Raw genomic sequence first — 17,455 nt, forward strand, 5'->3', positions numbered from 1 at the left:
CATTTATTTGCATTATGAATTGTATACTGGGAATTTGCTTTATGTCTGAGTGAAAAAAATAAGGTATTTGATACTGTGTAGAAAAATAGACCTTATTTAAGTTTTGATTTTAATAAATACCATTTACAATTCTCTTTAGAGAATACAGTCAGTGAAACCAAATGGAAAGTTTTTGTGCCATTATAAATGGATACTCTTGGCCATTTCACTGGATGTAAACATGCTTGGTACCATTTGGTCTCTGGCTGCATCTGTGCCAGGACACCATAAAGAAAATATTAACTAATCTTTTAAATTATTACATGTATTAAAATGAATATATTTCAAAGCTAGGCTCTTTTCTAATATAAAATCCCCAAGAGTTCTTTTAATGGGAAACAAACACCTAATCATGAAGACACAGCTTACTGTGCACTCAGTATAGAGTTATTTATATAACATATAGCTGGGAACTCGGTGTGAAGAGTAGAACAGAACGGCACCATCTTGTGCCACTATATAGAAAGTGCTTTTGTACAAGATAGCTATTCAAGGGCCCAAGGTTTCTAACCAATAAGTAATTACAGCAAGTGCGGTCTACAGGTTTAGGATTCTATTATCTTGAAAACCTTTATCTTAATAGTTCCAAAATACCGAAATGGCACTTCCAATAATTTCCTATTTAAAAAAAGTTTGATAGCTACTGATTTGCTCTATCTTTTAAATAATAAGACTGTACTTGATGGTAACTAAGATAGCATAAATCTATATTGGTGACAGAACAAAAAGTTTTTAAGCATCCTTAATTCATGGTGCTCTGCATTATTGAAAGGACCCCTTATCTGGAAACCCCCAGGTGCCAAGCATTCGTAAAAATATAGATCCTATACCTATAATTGGGTAAGCTGGAAATAACATTCTTATGTATAACTGGTTATGATCTCTTGCAGCTGCACATGCATCACTTGTGACCCTTATCAGGAGTTCACTTCTGGATGTAGAAGCAGATTGGAGTAAGACGGGCTGTATGCAGAGCTAGTAGGGTCCAATTATACTTTAGCAGAACTATACAGAAATGCATAAGTGGTGTCCTGTTGCATGAGATGCTTGAAAAAAAAAAAAATTCCTACTGAAGAGGGGTGTATATACTTCTAGTTCCCCCATTTAAAAAAAATAAATAAAAAATACGTTAATGAATATTACTGCAAAATATTTCTTACAGGAAAAAAAATTACATCTGAAATTCATCTTAAAAACTGGGTAAAGTAATACTTTATTTCTGTAACCTAGATAGATATTTGTGAGCTCCGTGCTAGTGGGTGGAAGTGGGTGAAGGTGCGCGAATATGCTGACCTTTTAGGGATGTAATGCACTGTGCAGCATTAGCTGGCCACGCTGTAGGCTCCTGCTGAATAACTGATGTGCAATGCTTGGCATAACTGCACTGAAGAAGTTGCTTCATGCACCAACATTTTGGCAGGATATTTGTTTCTGAAAAAGCTGCACTTTGACTCCATTCATTCCAACAGTTCTTGCAGCAAGGTCATTAAGCAAAAGAATTTTGTAGAATACAATCTGACTTGCAGTCTGTATGCCCCATTCCCATGCAATTTGCAATCCAGACAGGTTATGTTCTAAGCAGAGCAATTAACCAGCTCGGTTTGGCACGCTTTGATTTCCACAGTATTTTCCAATACCACAGTATTCGTCACTGTGTACATTGTATATAGTGGTTGAATTTGCACAGTGTAAATATACAGATCATTTATAATAATGATCTAACGTTTACAAAAAGGTGTTTAATTTATAATCCTCAGTTTTCTTCTTTGAAATGAATCCATTCTCCATACTCTTGTATGAAATTAGCACTGGAGGCTGATATGAGATCCTCTGAAAAACAAACACACAATGACACAAGTGAATATTAAAGCACATACATTACAACCCTAGTGCTACCAAGCTAAGATGGCTTGTTCATTTGAAAGCAGCAACGCTGCTCTGTGAAAAGAGATGGAATGGAACCCTCACTCATGGTGTCCTCATGATTGGTTGCTCTAAAAAATAAATGAACCAATACCACCCCAGCAACATACATTGTGCAGACATTCATTCAAACCAGAGATCTGAATTGTGCTGAAATACCTCCACCAATCATTTGCTAAATTAAGAATGATTAACAATGGGCTGCTCTGGAATGACTTTGTGTTGTGGACAGTGTCAGACCTGGCTTTCTAAGGCCCACCATATAGTTGGCATTCAGATTCATTTAAATCTAGATTTTAAATTCTATATGTGTTATATAGGCCTATGGCTTATGCCTGTCCCTGGTGGCAGCAAGAATAAGGAACTGCATTCTAATTTTCATTCTTTGATGACCTGTATAAAGTGAGTGTCACTGGAAAATGGCAAAAGAACAAGGCATTCTCTTTTAATTAAGATATTTTAAGCTTATTATATAAACTGAAATAAATTCATGCATGTAATTATGTTAAGATATTAGCTTTTGAATTGGAAAGATAAACTGCTGTGTTGAGCAGATATAATTGTGCAATCATTTATTGATTGTCTTTGACTGCTACAGTCTGGCAATTTACCTGTTTGAGCAAATAAATGCAGCTTATAGTATCCAAAGTTTACAGTATCCTGAACTACTCCGTAATAAGAATATGCCTATAGGTGTTGTTTTCATCATAATTCTGTGTGTAATCTAGACATCCAAGGCCAATCCCAAATTGCCCTTATACTACAACAGGTATCAGACATGGGCAGCTATACCAAATTAATGGGCAGCTATAACACAATGAATTCCCGAGAAACTGCAATTTTTTTGCCCAGTTTTTTTTTTTTTTTATAATCATTACTTCACCACCAAGAATCAAAATCAGAATATAAGAATTTGATTAGCTTAGTGTAATTTGACATGGCTTTTTGATTATAGCCGTCTGTACCTCATATTACATTAGACTCATCAGAGAATGTTCGCAATAGTAGAGGCCTGACAGTCGATTGTGTAGACTTTGAATCACCTGTTTTGGTGCTCATTTTTTTCTGAAATAGTGAGGCAAACAAATACAAATGTAAACAGTTCATAAAAAAAAGGACAAGACCCCCCTTAATACATATTCAAACATAAAACAAATTGTTACTAGATAAGGGTATAGACCAGTCCCACTGTTGTGGAAATAGGCTTCCCTAGCAGAGGGAACATGCAAAGATAGTTCCTCAACTGAATGAGTAACACAGGTAGTTTTTTCTAAATCTGCTTATGGCTACCAGGTAACCTTCAAAAGAAGGTTAAACTTCTGAAAGTGACTAAGAAACCTATTAATCATTAGAGAACAGGGCTACAGCTGAGAATTTGCAGTAGTTGCCCACAACAGAATATACCAAACCTGCACTTTATTGCTGGAAATGGCTAGCAAGTATTATTTAGCTTGTTGAAAATTCGGAAACACACAGAAGTATTAGTGTTAAAAACCAGGCATTAATTAATAATTCTGCAAGAAGCAGCAAGTTACTCTGAGCAAGCAATGATCACTGGGTAAGAATGCCAGTCACCTTAATCATTCCATGGGAAACTGTGATTGCTGGAGGTTTGAGAGAGCATGAAGACAGTTGATGTTCCTGAGGAAGGGAGGCGTTTGGTTACCTAGTTTACACAGCCAAGAAAATGAAAAGCAGGGGAAAGAGAGGAAACAGAAAAATACAGGTAAGATTGTAAACACTAAGGGAAGCAATAAAAGAGGAGACACGTTAGAAAAGAGAGACACCAGAGGATCAGTGAATCAACATACAGAAGGTTAAAAAGAGCAGTTTCAAGCAGTGTTAAAGGAAAGATAGCAATGATTTATAGCAAAAGAAGTGCTGCAGAGCTACAGCATGGATAAAATAAAATTGGTATCAAAGTTAGGATAAAGGATATTTAGCCAATGTATGCCAACAGTAAGGATATATAGCAGGAAATGTTATTTAAAATGATACTCCACCATATAATTAACATTTAGTATGACAACAGTATTCCAAGACAATGCAATTATTTTATTTCTTCATTTTCTTTTTGAAGTGGCTTTTTGGAATGTTTACATGCTATCTGGTTGCTACAGCAGTAGTTCACCAGTAGTTGCGACAATAGAATAGAATATTTATAAAACTAAACCCTTGTAATTTATTTATTATTTTTAATAGAACCAAGACTTATATAAAATAGGTCATTTGTTGCCATTAAATAGTTTGAAAATAACAGAAATGTAAAACACATAGGATTCAGAGCTTACCTTTTGGTTTGCAGTTTTAAGATTTTTAACTAATATCAAAACAATCTCTGGGTAGAGACTGACAAAAATAAGTAGAATTATCCCAAGCCAGATAGACACTGATGTCAGTATGTGAGAAAATACAAAGTACATTCTCTGTTGTTTGAGGAAAGGCCTAAAAAATACACAAAAAACAAATAAGGGTGAAAATCAGGCATATAGTGTTATAATCCTAGATTAATCCAATTTTAACAATAAATTATATTTTTATGACATAATATTACAGGGATAACAACAAATACATCAACTAATGCCTAATAAGAAAAATATGGCTTTATTTTATATATTGTACAAGCCCAAATGTTCAACAGTCCTATAATAATAATGATCCAGGCCTTTAAGACGGTACGGCAGCTTGCCATCTTTTCAGTGTCAGCAACACTGCAAAGGTTCAATGGGCTGCTTACAAAAGCTAGCTTAGGGGATCATTTAAAAAAATGAAATCAGTAGCAAAAAAATACATCATAGAACTGGTGCTACAGCGCTGATCATTAATCAATTCTCGCACAGAATGTGCTGGTTTTTATAGCGCCATATAAAGTGAATTTAATTTACAGGAGATAATAATCAGTTTTGTATTGTAACATACAGTATATAGTGAGTTGTTTCCTCACACAGGGCGTACGGTCCATTTCTCTGCCTATGTTTTGTATGCAGGTTAAAGCAGACCATATGCCCTGTATGCCCTCAGCCTAAGATTGCTCTGTTAAAGACTGGCACACTACAGACAGCAGCAGTTTGTACAGGAGAAGCTTTAGGACAGGGGTGCCCAAAAGGTAGATTGTGGTCTACCAGTATATCACTTTAAAGTTTCTGGTAGCCCTCGAGGTTGGATGCAGTGGGATGACATCCTGCCACTTTCCCCCCCCGGGAATGTGGAGCTTTTGAGTGCAGCCGCTCAAGACATGCCTCTTTGTAGTTTCATCCTAGCATAGAAGATTGTCCCTACCAGGCTGCTGTATATATTTGTTCCCTCTTTATATATGTTTCTGTGTGCAGACTACAAAGTGGACCATAAAAAAGGGAAGTAAAAACTACTACAATCCTTTCACATTAAACTTGAAGTTGGCAATTGAATAATGTTATGTGGGCATTAAAGGTGAATTTGGGACTGCATTTATATATTGTGTATTTGTTAAACATCGATTGATACTTTTTCTTGCTGATTGCCCAAATGATAGACATTGCACTATTTTAACTGTGGTAGATCTCATGACGAAGGCCAGGTGGCAAGAGTAGATCACAGGGTGACAAAGTCTGGGCACCCCTGTTTAGGAGTATGAATTACACTGTACTATTGATAAAACAAAGGGAGTTTGCTTATCTTAATAAATGCAACCCTCAACTAATTACTAGCTCTGTTCCATCAGAAAGATAATAGCAAACTGTTCCAGGTAAGATGAGAGTATCCCATTTAAAAGACATTACCCCAATTAACATCTATTTCCTCATCTATTTACCTAACCAATGACCAGAAGTGAAATTTAGATTCAAACATTTTATAGCATACCTAGGCAATAGACATCATAGAGACAAACGTAATACTCACCAAATAATTCCTCCCCAGAAGAGTGAAAAAATCACATAAAATGCTAATGAGCCCCATATAGCCAAATGGTTCATCCATGTCCAGTATCGAGTATCCAATGCAAGCTGATAAGACATGGACAAGTGCAGTGTATACATAAAACATATACTAGAGGCAGCCATTAGAATTGTGCTTTGGCTTTAACAATCATTAAACACAAGCTGTAAAATAAAGATCCCCGTTTAACAAAATAAAATACCCTGCGGTACTTAATTACTGTGTAGTGTACATAAGTGTAGCACACAGAAATCGCACTAAACAACACTTGGATTTATATGATAATTAGAAAATAGGGTTGACCAATTTTGTGTTTCATACTGAATGACCCCACTTATCTCATATGTGTCTGAGATATGCACAACATATTGCTTCAAGATCACCCACATAAGGGATCAAATATTGTGCTATTTGTTAATGAGTCGGTATTTAATGTGTGGTGATTGTACCTTGTGTGTTTATGTACATGGCATGCTGGTAGAAAATCACACTTATAAACATTTCCTTACCTTTAATGTAACTGTAAACACTAATATAGTGAAGACCATTGTTCCAAATGACCAGTTTCCATATACCTGAAAAAGAGCATAACCAAATTAGTTCTGGTATCACAGCACCTTACAGATCATAGCAAAGAGACTGTGGATCATGGCATCCAGCAGCAGGATGCACTGTGCAGTAGTGCAGTAAATTAAGCAATAATCATGATCAAGGATTTGTTTCTTGTTGCATTCTTCACACAATCTAATTAACACTGGAGTGGTAACATTTTGCAAAATACATAAAAGCACATCATTTAAAGGGCAGTGAGCCATATTTAAGTTTATATATGCTTATAGGTGCACTAGCATGCAAAATTATAAATTTACATGTACATGGTTTTTTTTGAGCTTTAAGGGCATTTCTTTTGTGTGTAAAAATCGAAATTGTTACTATGGTGCCAATCACAAGGCACCTCAGCAAAAAATTGTTGCAGGGCAGTGTGATATCAGCTCCACAGTAAAAAAAACTCAAGGACATTCTTACTATGGTGCCAATCACAAGGCGCACTAAAAGCACATATTGTCCTGTTAAGAAACAGACAGCAAAAGTTTTCTTAGGTCCATAAATATCAATATAGCACCCAGAAGTCAATAAATCGAGAACTGTGTCAGTAAATCATATCATTTTGGTATATTATTATTTGTTAAGAAAAATGTGGATTAAGGAGCAAGGAATTTTTGCAGGGAAAGCGGATGTTAAGTACTGCCTTTTAAAGTGAGAGCTACCAACACAAAACTAACATACTACTGGCCAGTACTAACACATTTTTTTGTTGTTGCTCTCACTGCCTTTTACATCTTTTCGGCTAGTGGGCGCCAGGTAGCTAGATAAACTGCAACACGTTATTTACTAATGGGGGGAGGCACATGCTAAATGATAACAAACTATTTATACAAAATATGTGCCTGGGGTCTTTTCTTCTAAAATGGTACCAGAGACAAAGCTCAGGCAGATTAGAGGTTCACAGAAGAGGATAGGGCTAAACAAACCATGGGCGTATCTGTGCCTTAAATTATTCATTTATATTTATAATTCAAGGGATGCTAATCTAATGGTTTATGTATAATATATTCATAACACTATGTTCTGCCCTCTGGCTTTAACCTTCACTACTCTTTTTCAAGCCTGATATATTAAAAGAATAGCAGCTGATCCTGAATTTAAATTAAGGCATTATGGGGGGAAAGTATATATTTCTTTAACATAAATGTATGTAGTTAAATAGAGAAAACAGTTATTAGATGGAAATAAAGATATTTCATTAGGGGCAGACATGGCCAATGATCAACAGGCAATAATAAAATGGGCATTTGGTAAATAAAGGGACTGTACAGGAGAGTAATGTGGGAAAAAGCAGAAGCGACACTATGAAATACAAAAACAGAATGAAGGTGCCAACAGCACAGTTCATGGGATTAATTTTGCCATGCATGGGGTGACCTGTGCAATTTGCGGACTGATGGATACTGTACAAGGGGCCATATATGTGTATGGCTGCCTTAGTATTGTTCCATTTATTTGGGATGAGCACCTGAATGGCTGGAACAGCAAGAGGCTAAGATGAGGTGCAGAGCTACATATAGCCAAGGAGGCACAGAGCTGCAGCTCCTCTTTACTTCACAACGGCCAAATGATCAAAATTTTCTGTCAGAACCCACAATCCTCAATTCACCAGTTGTCATCAGTTTTAAAGGGCTTGCCAACTTGCCCAGATGGTTCTAATTTAACAAATTGCCTGAAACCTGGGCGTGTATGGCCAAGGTTCAGAGCCTGCATTCTGCAGGTAATGCTCTCCTACTCCAATCCACCCAGTCTGTTATCCACTGCCTCCTGTTTACTGGAGTAAATTATAAGAACAGCAGCATACACACTAGGTCCTTGGGAAACTTCAAAGCTAAGTAAAATAAAAGTTAAGTATAATGGTAATACTTTATATATTACATATACCAACAGGTTTTATTAGTGGATTGATGTTTTTGTCCCCTTGTGAACCTTTATCAAGATAAGACACACACACACACAATAGACCCCAACCTAAATACCCTGGGTATATAAGATACACAAATGCAAGATTACCAAGTATCAATATACATCACCTGCCCATTGCCTTCCAGAGCTGGATTCTGAAAGAGGAAGTAAACCCCAAAGAAAAATACTAGTCCTTCAAATGCCCCTAGTAATGTCCAGTATAAGAAAGGACCCCACTGCAGCATGGCATTGTCAGATATTCGCCTGTTAAGTAAAGAAATGTTGGATTAGGAATGAAAATTATTATTAAAAAAGCATGTGCAAATTAGATGCCACAAAGAGAGCACTGCAGACACTGCAATGACACACCACACATCAGTACTGATGAATGCAAACCTAGGGGCCACAGCAGTTTGGTAGGTTTACTAACCTTTTTTTTTTTTTTTTTTTTTTTTTTAATACTTACATATATAATTTAGGATTTGAGGATAGGATTTCTATATTGATGCGCTGCTCCAATAAGCTGTATGCCAAGATTGGCATTGAGGTGAAACAAATGTTGTACATTGTCAGGTATGCAGCATCATAAAGTGGCTGGAACACAAGACAGAGAAGGAGAGTAAGAGATTCCAGTTATTAAGTTATTACTAAGGGAATAATCAATGGTTACACTAATTCCCAATAAAAAATGTGTTACATACCTGTTGTGAAAAGCCACAAAAGAATTGGTATAAAAACTGTGGCAAAATGAAGCACAGGTTCTAGAAAAAACAGAAAGGTGACAATGTGAATAGTGGCATGACAGTGTTATACATCCTTCTGTGAAAGTAACTGCTGGTGCACTTGAGTGAATGATTTTGGCTTACTTTATGACCACATAAGGGCATATACATATAAGGATAACTCTACTGCAAACATCTAAATACAATGGATGCCCAACTGTGTCCCTCTAGCTGTTTCAAAACTATTATACAACGTATAACGTGTTGGCGTTCAATAATTAATGGATCTACCCGAGTTACAGTGAGTTTACAAGGAATTAACAACGGATGCCCCTTTAGTTGCTAAAATACAACTTCCAGCATTTCCCGATAATGCACGTCAGAGTTTTAGTCCAGCAGCAGCAGCTGTAAAGGTAGAAGTTGGACACTCCATGTTTTGCAGCATTTTGTACAATGTTAAACTCATAATAAGGATAACACTGTACTTTATAAATATAAAAAGTTTGAGAGAGGTACAACCAATTAAAATAAAATAGCTCAGTGTAGGGCTAGAAAGCCTAAGGGATACCATCAGAAGAAAGCAGCAGGTTATGACTCTAATAAGCAGTGAGATTTGATGGTGAAACTGATTCCTACCTTATAAAAGAAGTACTGTACAAGGTGAGCTATCCTTACATAATACAAATGCCCATGGGCTAAAAGAAGTTTTCTTAAATGTTTAAATTTTGGCACAGCATAGTCACTACTGCGTGCTGCTTGGCGTCCTTCTTTCCCTTTTATGCCTAGAAAAGAGGGGAAAAAAAGAGAAATTATTAGAATTCTCAAATAATAAACCATAATATTGTGTTTATATTGAGTATATTTTATTAGAAGAGTATTGTAAAATGGAAATGATTACCTATGCCAACGTGCGCTTCCAATATCATGCTAACATCATTGGCACCATCCCCCACGGATAAGGTAATTGGGCTCCCCTTTGTGTTCTTCACCATTTTAACAATCTAACAGGTGAGAAAAGAGCAGTTTCTGTATAACCAACAAAACCATCATTATACATACATCATATAAATAGGAAACTATACTGTAAATTAGTTTGAATGTTCTTTTGTATTTATATAATGTAAATATACATTATATACAGAATATGTTGGCACTTTAACAATAAATGTTTATAATAATAATAATAATAATAATAATATAAATAGAAACATACACCCAAATTCTCTGAGCACATAATGAGTTTTTAAAGGGAATAGAATCACAGCCTTGCTATTCAACTCTTTTTTATTGCAAAGGGTTTATTTGCAATACTCAGATGATGACATGGGCTGTATCTTACAGAAAAAAACATTGTTATACAAAAGGAGGGTACAGATGTTTCCTACAGCTTGGCATAGAGCAACAAATATTGAATTGAAAAGCTGCATTTTCCCCAGGCCTGGACTGGCAATCTGTGGGTTCTGAGGAGCTGTTGTAAGATGTTATAGACAGTCACTATTTAGTGGGCTGGTGGGGGGCTGTTTGGGCCTCCCTGTACTTGAAATGTCAGGGTCTAGTTTGAATCCTAGTCTGGACCCCATTCGCCCCCTGGAAAACCCTATCTTAGAGCATCACTTTGAGACAACAATGCAAACCAGGCTGTAGGAGGAACTGTTTACTCGCAGTTAAGTAGATTCTGATTTTCAGACCCCTTCTCAATATAAATAATTTCTACCAGACTTTACAACCTGATAACCTATGATATTCTATTAAAATAAACTACTGTTATCACTTCAATCCCTTTCCCCCTTCTGGGCAGCCCTATTCTATATTTAGATCTTCATGTTATTACATTTATACAAAGTGTATTCCCTTTTCCCACCTGTGCCTTCTGCAGTGGAGCCATCCGGCAGCATAAGACTGCAGAGCATTTCTGGCAGATCTGAAGGAAGATATTTTTATAATGGCTGGAACTGCAGTTGGAGTTTAATATTAGAGACAATGTTGCACCATCAATAATTAAACCATGGTCCTGGTTTCCAGTCCAGCTCCTGAAATGCAAATAATTTCTATGTTTGTAACCACAATTGGGACACAGAGCTTGCTGCAGATATAGCAGGACAATCAGAAAATTCAGTTGCTTGCAATAAAATGGGCAGCAGTTGATCCACAATTTGCAAAATCAAGCGTCAAGTGTTTGATTCTATCAGAGTATTGAGTGCCTGGTCCTGACAGGTGCATATTGATAGAAAATGCAGTGCATTTTAAAGTGATATGAGCCAGTTAATTGAAAGGATTGCTAGCTTGGTGTTAGTTTGCAGTCACTTTGAATGGGGGCAGTTTCCTACAAAGAATGTCACCCTGTCTGCCAGTACCCTACAGCATGCAATATGCCAGTGGATGTACTAAAAGAATACCTGGACTGCAGGGTACTTGACAATTCCAAGCAGGTCTGTGTTTTTATCATGCACGCATCAAACTATTAGCATTTTTGTTATTTTTAATAAATACGTGTAACATACAAATATATTCAACATGAGCACAATCAATTATTATAATGTCCTTTGCTTGATTTTTTTTTTGCCAGTGTCATCCAGCTCTTACTGTTATTTAATGTAAAGAAACTAACTCATAGACCTGGACCAGCAAGTAACCAGGGCTAGAATCCCAAATCATTTTTATAAACATTTTATGCTTACCTTAATAAATCCAGGCCTAATGTTGGCACACAGTTTAGTAAATCTCATATTAGCCTTGGCAGACAGCACATTTGCAATGGACCCTCTTAACAATTTCCAGCAATTTTGTAGGGTTCCAGCTGATGAGCAGTAGCTACAGTTCTAGCTCAGAGAACAGCTCTTCAGCAGCTGCTTTTAACCAGACACTGCTATCTCCACGAGAAAAATTGGGAGAACACCAAAATTTTACCTAATAAAACATCTTTCCAAAAAAATATATTACCTATTAGCACCCCCTTTCAGTTTGGGAGCCTCTTGCACCAGTTTTCTGTGATATTCCATAAGCAGCTCTTGCAGACGGTCCTCTTTCCTTTCATACTCCTCTAAATCTTTGGTGGTTAGTTCCAGGAGTTCAGTGTTGCTCTGGAAAAGGCGGCAGGCATAGCACGTAGATTTGGCGGTCTCTAGTTTATCTCCAGTCAGCACCCAAACCTTCATTCCAGCTGCATGTAAAGCCTCTATAGTCTCTGCCGCTTGCTCCTGTAGCCTTTAGGCACACAGAGGATGCAGTCAGGTTTACAGGGCTACAATTAAACTTGGTAAACTTTGAATCACTAGGTTTCCTAAATTCTGATAATTTGGTGCCAAATATATTATTATTTTCAAAAGATTTAATTTTCATAGATTTTTATGCAATAACAGGGCCATTCATTGTGCATGCTTTATATGAAAGATCTACTAAGCAGTGACGTGGTGGACATAGTTTTCAGTTTCCTATACCCAATCACAAACCACCAGACATACTGCTAATATTACCTGTCTTCCACCGCTGTTGCTCCCAGAAGATGCATATCAGCTTCTATGTCATCATACACTTTGGCCAGCCGTTCTTCTCTATCCTGCAAAGCTAATTTTGCTTCCTCCAGCTGTTTGTTAATATTTTCATACAACTCCTGGCTGACCTCTTTAAAGGCCACACAAAGAGTTCTATAGCCATCCTTTGCACAAAAGAAAAATTAAAATAATAAAAAAATGTATGATATTTTATACAGCCTCAACATTAAAGATAATGTTCTAGTCAAAACCAGTTTCTACTTTTTAAAGATTAAGTCCACAAAAATTCAAAGCTTAAAAATAACAAATCTTTATTATAAATCCATTAAAAAATCATACCCCATGTATGCAGCCTAGGAATGTGGAATATGACATTTTTAAGCTTTGAATTTTTGCAGACTTAATCTTTAAATTTTATAATCTTTTCCCTCTTTTTGGTCACTAGAGGGCTGAGTCCGCAACACTTATAATACTAAATTAATTTACTTTGATGAATTCTCCTAGTTTGCTATCTTTGTACAGTTTCTACTTTTGACATGAATCAAGTTCGAGACTTAACTTATATTGTAGTTTGTTACTATCTTTCCAGTAAGTATTCAAAAATATAGCATACACATTGCTACTGATGGTCAGAACTGTTAGCATCTGCTGTATATCTTTTACAATTACATTGCCCTCGTAAGTAGCCCATGATAACCAATGTATAAACCTAGTAGAACTCAAAGGGCCATTCTGAGCCAAACTGCACAGCTATCTGCTAACTGCTTTTCTCTTTCCTCTGCCAGGGGGAACAGCAGTGCATTCCACGGCATTATAACATAATATAAGTCATCCCAAAGGCACTAAGACAAACCAGAGTATAGGTTAGTATATACACACAGCATTCCTTACTGGCATATATACATTTATGCAAACTGCCTGTTCTGTGGAAGATAACATTAGTTAATGTAGTTAAGCCTAATACATTAATATTTAGTTATACTCACATTTTAATGGAGGCCCTAGCTAATTGACATGCTTTCTGCCATTCCATGTAAGCTCCCATTTAAAGGGGTAGTTCACATTTTAGTATAAGTGCTATCCTGTTACAATTTGCAGTTGGTCTCCATTTTTTATTTCCAGTTTTTGAATAATTTAGCTTTTTGTTCAGTAGCTCTTCAGCTTGGAATTTCAGCAGCTACCTGGTTGCTAGGGTCCAATTTAACTTAGCAACCAGGCAGTGGTTTGAAAGAGACACAGGAATATGAACAGAGGAGGGCCTAAACAGAAAGATAAGTAATAAAAAGTAACAATGACATTGTAGCCTCACAGAGCAATATTTTTGGCTGCTGGGGTCAGTAACCCCCATTTGAAAGTGGAAAGAATCAAAAGAGGAAAGGAAATAATTCAAAAAGTATAAAATAAAAAATGAAAACCAACTGAACAGCTGCTAAGAACAGGCCATTCTATAACATACTAAAAGTTAACCTGAAGGTGAACCACCCCTTTAATTTCATTTGGGACACAAATGTGTTGTAACATTATTTAATAAATAGTTCAACAGAACCTATGGCTCACTTCGGCATTTAAGGGCAAAATATGTTACACTATTAATATAGGTTGCCTGATATAAGGCTTCCTGCTATCTAATCCATGTGTTCCTTCAGGCTGTGGCTCATTCACTAAAACATCATCGACCCACAAACATACGGACTTGGAAGAGACGTTTTTAGTTTAGACAGACAGACTACAATCCGAGCATAGGATGCCCTTCTAAAATAAATCCTGCATGATATCATGTGGTCGTGCATTAAGGCTGAAAGCAACCACACTGTGGAAATATACTAATAACTGTACATTACATTGCAGACACAGGCAGCATGAAGTTGATGTTAAGACGTACCAGTGCATTTTTTTCAACATGAACCTTTATCCTCTGCACTTGATCACGTGCCACCCTGGGAAACATAGAACTATCTGCTCCTTTACAGAAGAGGAAAATTTTTCCTGAAATGAAAAAAATTGTTGGGACATGAAAGTAGTTCTAACAATCCAAGATATGTGTTTTAGTTTGTTAAAATGTCATTTATTTGGAACAGGCTCAGTTCTTCAGAGTGAAATCTCACAAATGTAGCTATCTAACTTCTTGTCTTACATTTCTGTTTGTTTGTGTAGTTTGATTTCTCCTACACCTTATGCATGGCACAACAATACACAAATGTTTCCATTTTTAACTATAAGAACACTAAAGTAGTATAACCAAATTCTAGATACAGTACATTAAAGGAGAAGGAAAGTCTTTTGGCATTTTACTGCCAATAGAATTGCGACACTAGTGCCACCTAGAACAATATATTTATTCTGCAGAAAGCATTACCATACCTGAGTAAACAGCTTTAGAAGCGTTCTCCTTTTGCTTAAGATAGCAGCTGCCATTTTAGATAGCTTCCTTCCTGCAGTCTCTAGCTGTTATAGCTGAGATCACATATTCCTAAGGGAGGGGGGAGGGAGTTCTTAGCATTCTGGTGGGAGGGGGGCTGTATCTGAGAGAGGAAGTCAGACACTGGAACATCATGTTTACAAAAAAAGAGGCAAGAAATCCTGTGTTTCTTTTGATAGAGGACTCAGTGCAGCAATACTGTAAGTGCTTACGGCTGCATTTACATAGACCTTTCTGATAAAGCTTACTTAGTTTTTACCTTTCCTTCTCCTTAAAAAAAATATTTCAACTTGATAAACAACCAGTGCAGAGGTACTGGGCCATATTTCCATAAGAACACCACCAATGTCTGTCATTCTTCAAGCTTTGGTGAAGAATCAATTCCATTTTTTTTAATACAAAATAGGAGTACCAGTCCAGTGTAAAAAGTAAGTGATAGTAGTATTCCTTTCTGTTCTTGACAATTTAGTGAGCATAATCCCCAGTGTCTCTTTTGATATCAAAATGGAAATTAAAAAAAAAAAAAGCAAACCAAACTGACAAATGTTGCTATGGTTTGGGCAGCAACAGCAGATTTGAAACTCTACCTGTTTTGGCTTTAACCAGAACACTCATGCGCCGTCTCACTGGATCAAAATTTAAAACATGCAGCAGTTGGTACCTGCAAGAAGAGATATAAAACGCCATTACCTGCCTGATCCACAAAAATTAGTAGGCCAGCAGACAAGAAAAGGGCAAAGCTATAGTGCGTAATTTAGATTCAAGTAGTAAATTAGTCAACTTTGTTACATTCAAATAGTATATCTACTTTGTATTATGAATAATTAATAGTATTAAATGGATATTCCACTATGTTGTTAATGCTGATGGCCACTAGACTTTCTTTCTGTTCTCAAATATGCTTATGCTGAGGGCACCAATAGGTTGTACAGTAAATCTTCTCAATACATAAATGAACAAGCATTTTGTATTTGAAAAATATTAATAATTATTAAAATATGTAATTCAAAAAGGGTTCACAAATTTTCAAGCACCTCTGTACATTGCTCATATGAAAACTTACACATATGAAAACATACAAATCCGGGATTTGGTTTGGGAATCAGCAGGATTTGGGCTAATCCAAGTCAAACCAAATCTGAACCCTTAGGGGTGAAGACACAAAGAGCTACTAGTAGCAGCTACTTGTCGTGGCTTCTAAGACAATGCTGATCATTTACTAATAATTGTCTCTGCCTCTAACAGAGGCAATTCTCAGTATTGTCTATGGCAGGGTATCTTCCGGAGTTTAGTAGCCATGAAAAAGTAGCTGTTACTAGTAGCTCAGTGTGTCTTTACCCTAAAACTATGTGACTTTAGGTAAAAACTTTTTTTTTTTTTTTTTTAATGTGAGAAGAGCACTGATTTTACTCACTGATAGGAGTGGCTTTTGTCTTGCTACTCTCCCATGTATCCTATGTTTGCCCTGTCTCTAATTGTCAAGTCCAAGTTACAATAGCCGAGACTAGAAAGTCCAGCTGTTCTTTTCTAGAGTAATTTGGTAGGCTAGCCACTTCTAAGAAAAAGTCACCACTCTTCCAAGTTTTCTCCACTAGCATATTTCTACTAGCATATGGTCTTTCTTGAACATAAAAAACCTCTGCATTTTAAAAATATACATAGATTTTCTTGTGGGCTAAAGCTAGGCATACACATAATCTGGCCACCCAGGCAATGGGGCAAAATCAACCTTGTTTATTATTTTGTCTAAGCCAATCACTGGATTGTGCAAACCGCCTCACCAATGGTCCAATGTGATCCTTACAGGATTTACAAACTGGCCAGATATTAGTCATACAGGCCACCATTTTGGGCCCATAGACAACATTTTTTTAACAACAAAACAGAGCCAGTTTGGGAGCTTGCCACAAGAACTCGCTTTATTTGACATAATCTGCATAAATCAAGCTCAAGAAAATGTTTAAACTGTAAGCTCTACAGGACAGGAACCTCATTCTTCTGGTCTCTTTAACACTCAGCACCTAAGCTTAAAGTTTGGCTAACATGCCTTTAGTACTCACCTTTCTATTTCATTTTTCTGGTTCTCAACACTCATGACATTATTTTCAGTTCCCATGTATGTGAACCCATACCTGGAAGATATAAAATGTTCTGTAATTGTAATTAAATAAAACACTCTTAGACTTTGGGGACTTTGGGGCTGATTTACTAAGACACGATTCCGAATTGGAAAAATTCCGATTGGAAACGAACATTTTGCGACTTTTTCGTATTTTTGCGATTTTTCGGCGTCTTTACGATTTTTGCGTAAAAACGCGAGTTTTTCGGCGTCTTTACGATTTTTGCGTAAAAACGCGAGTTTTTCGTAGCCATTACGAAAGTTGCGCAAAGTCGCGATTTTTTCGTAGCGTTAACACTTGCGCGCGAAGTCGCGC

General features: G+C 36.6%; 1 protein-coding gene across 8 annotated transcripts in view; it reads right to left on the reverse strand.

Moving 5' to 3' along the window:
* Positions 1–17,455, reverse strand: part of atp11c (ATPase, class VI, type 11C) — a 79,776-nt gene continuing 62,321 nt past the window's right edge. For 3 of the 8 annotated variants that reach the window (XM_012969232.3, XM_031891896.1, XM_004916948.4), the window contains exons 16-31: positions 17,081–17,152; positions 15,608–15,681; positions 14,484–14,587; positions 12,584–12,765; positions 12,051–12,314; positions 10,972–11,140; positions 10,009–10,111; positions 9,747–9,892; positions 9,090–9,149; positions 8,855–8,982; positions 8,517–8,652; positions 6,387–6,452; positions 5,842–5,945; positions 4,254–4,407; positions 3,538–3,603; positions 1–1,869 (exon numbers count right to left, since the gene is read on the reverse strand). In XM_012969232.3, the coding sequence (XP_012824686.2) occupies positions 1,765–1,869; positions 3,538–3,603; positions 4,254–4,407; positions 5,842–5,945; positions 6,387–6,452; positions 8,517–8,652; positions 8,855–8,982; positions 9,090–9,149; positions 9,747–9,892; positions 10,009–10,111; positions 10,972–11,140; positions 12,051–12,314; positions 12,584–12,765; positions 14,484–14,587; positions 15,608–15,681; positions 17,081–17,152 (1,933 nt within the window). In that variant the 3' untranslated portion in view covers positions 1–1,764. Of the gene's footprint in view, positions 1,870–2,927; positions 3,028–3,537; positions 3,629–4,253; positions 4,408–5,841; positions 5,946–6,386; positions 6,453–8,516; positions 8,653–8,854; positions 8,983–9,089; positions 9,150–9,746; positions 9,893–10,008; positions 10,112–10,971; positions 11,141–12,050; positions 12,315–12,583; positions 12,766–14,483; positions 14,588–15,607; positions 15,682–17,080; positions 17,153–17,455 lie in introns of those variants that run through there. The other 5 variants (XM_012969233.3, XM_004916950.4, XM_004916949.4 and 2 more) reach the window with 5 other exon arrangements.

The sequence above is a fragment of the Xenopus tropicalis genome, chromosome 8 (assembly GCF_000004195.4).
Source record: "Xenopus tropicalis strain Nigerian chromosome 8, UCB_Xtro_10.0, whole genome shotgun sequence".
NCBI lineage: Eukaryota > Metazoa > Chordata > Amphibia > Anura > Pipidae > Xenopus > Xenopus tropicalis.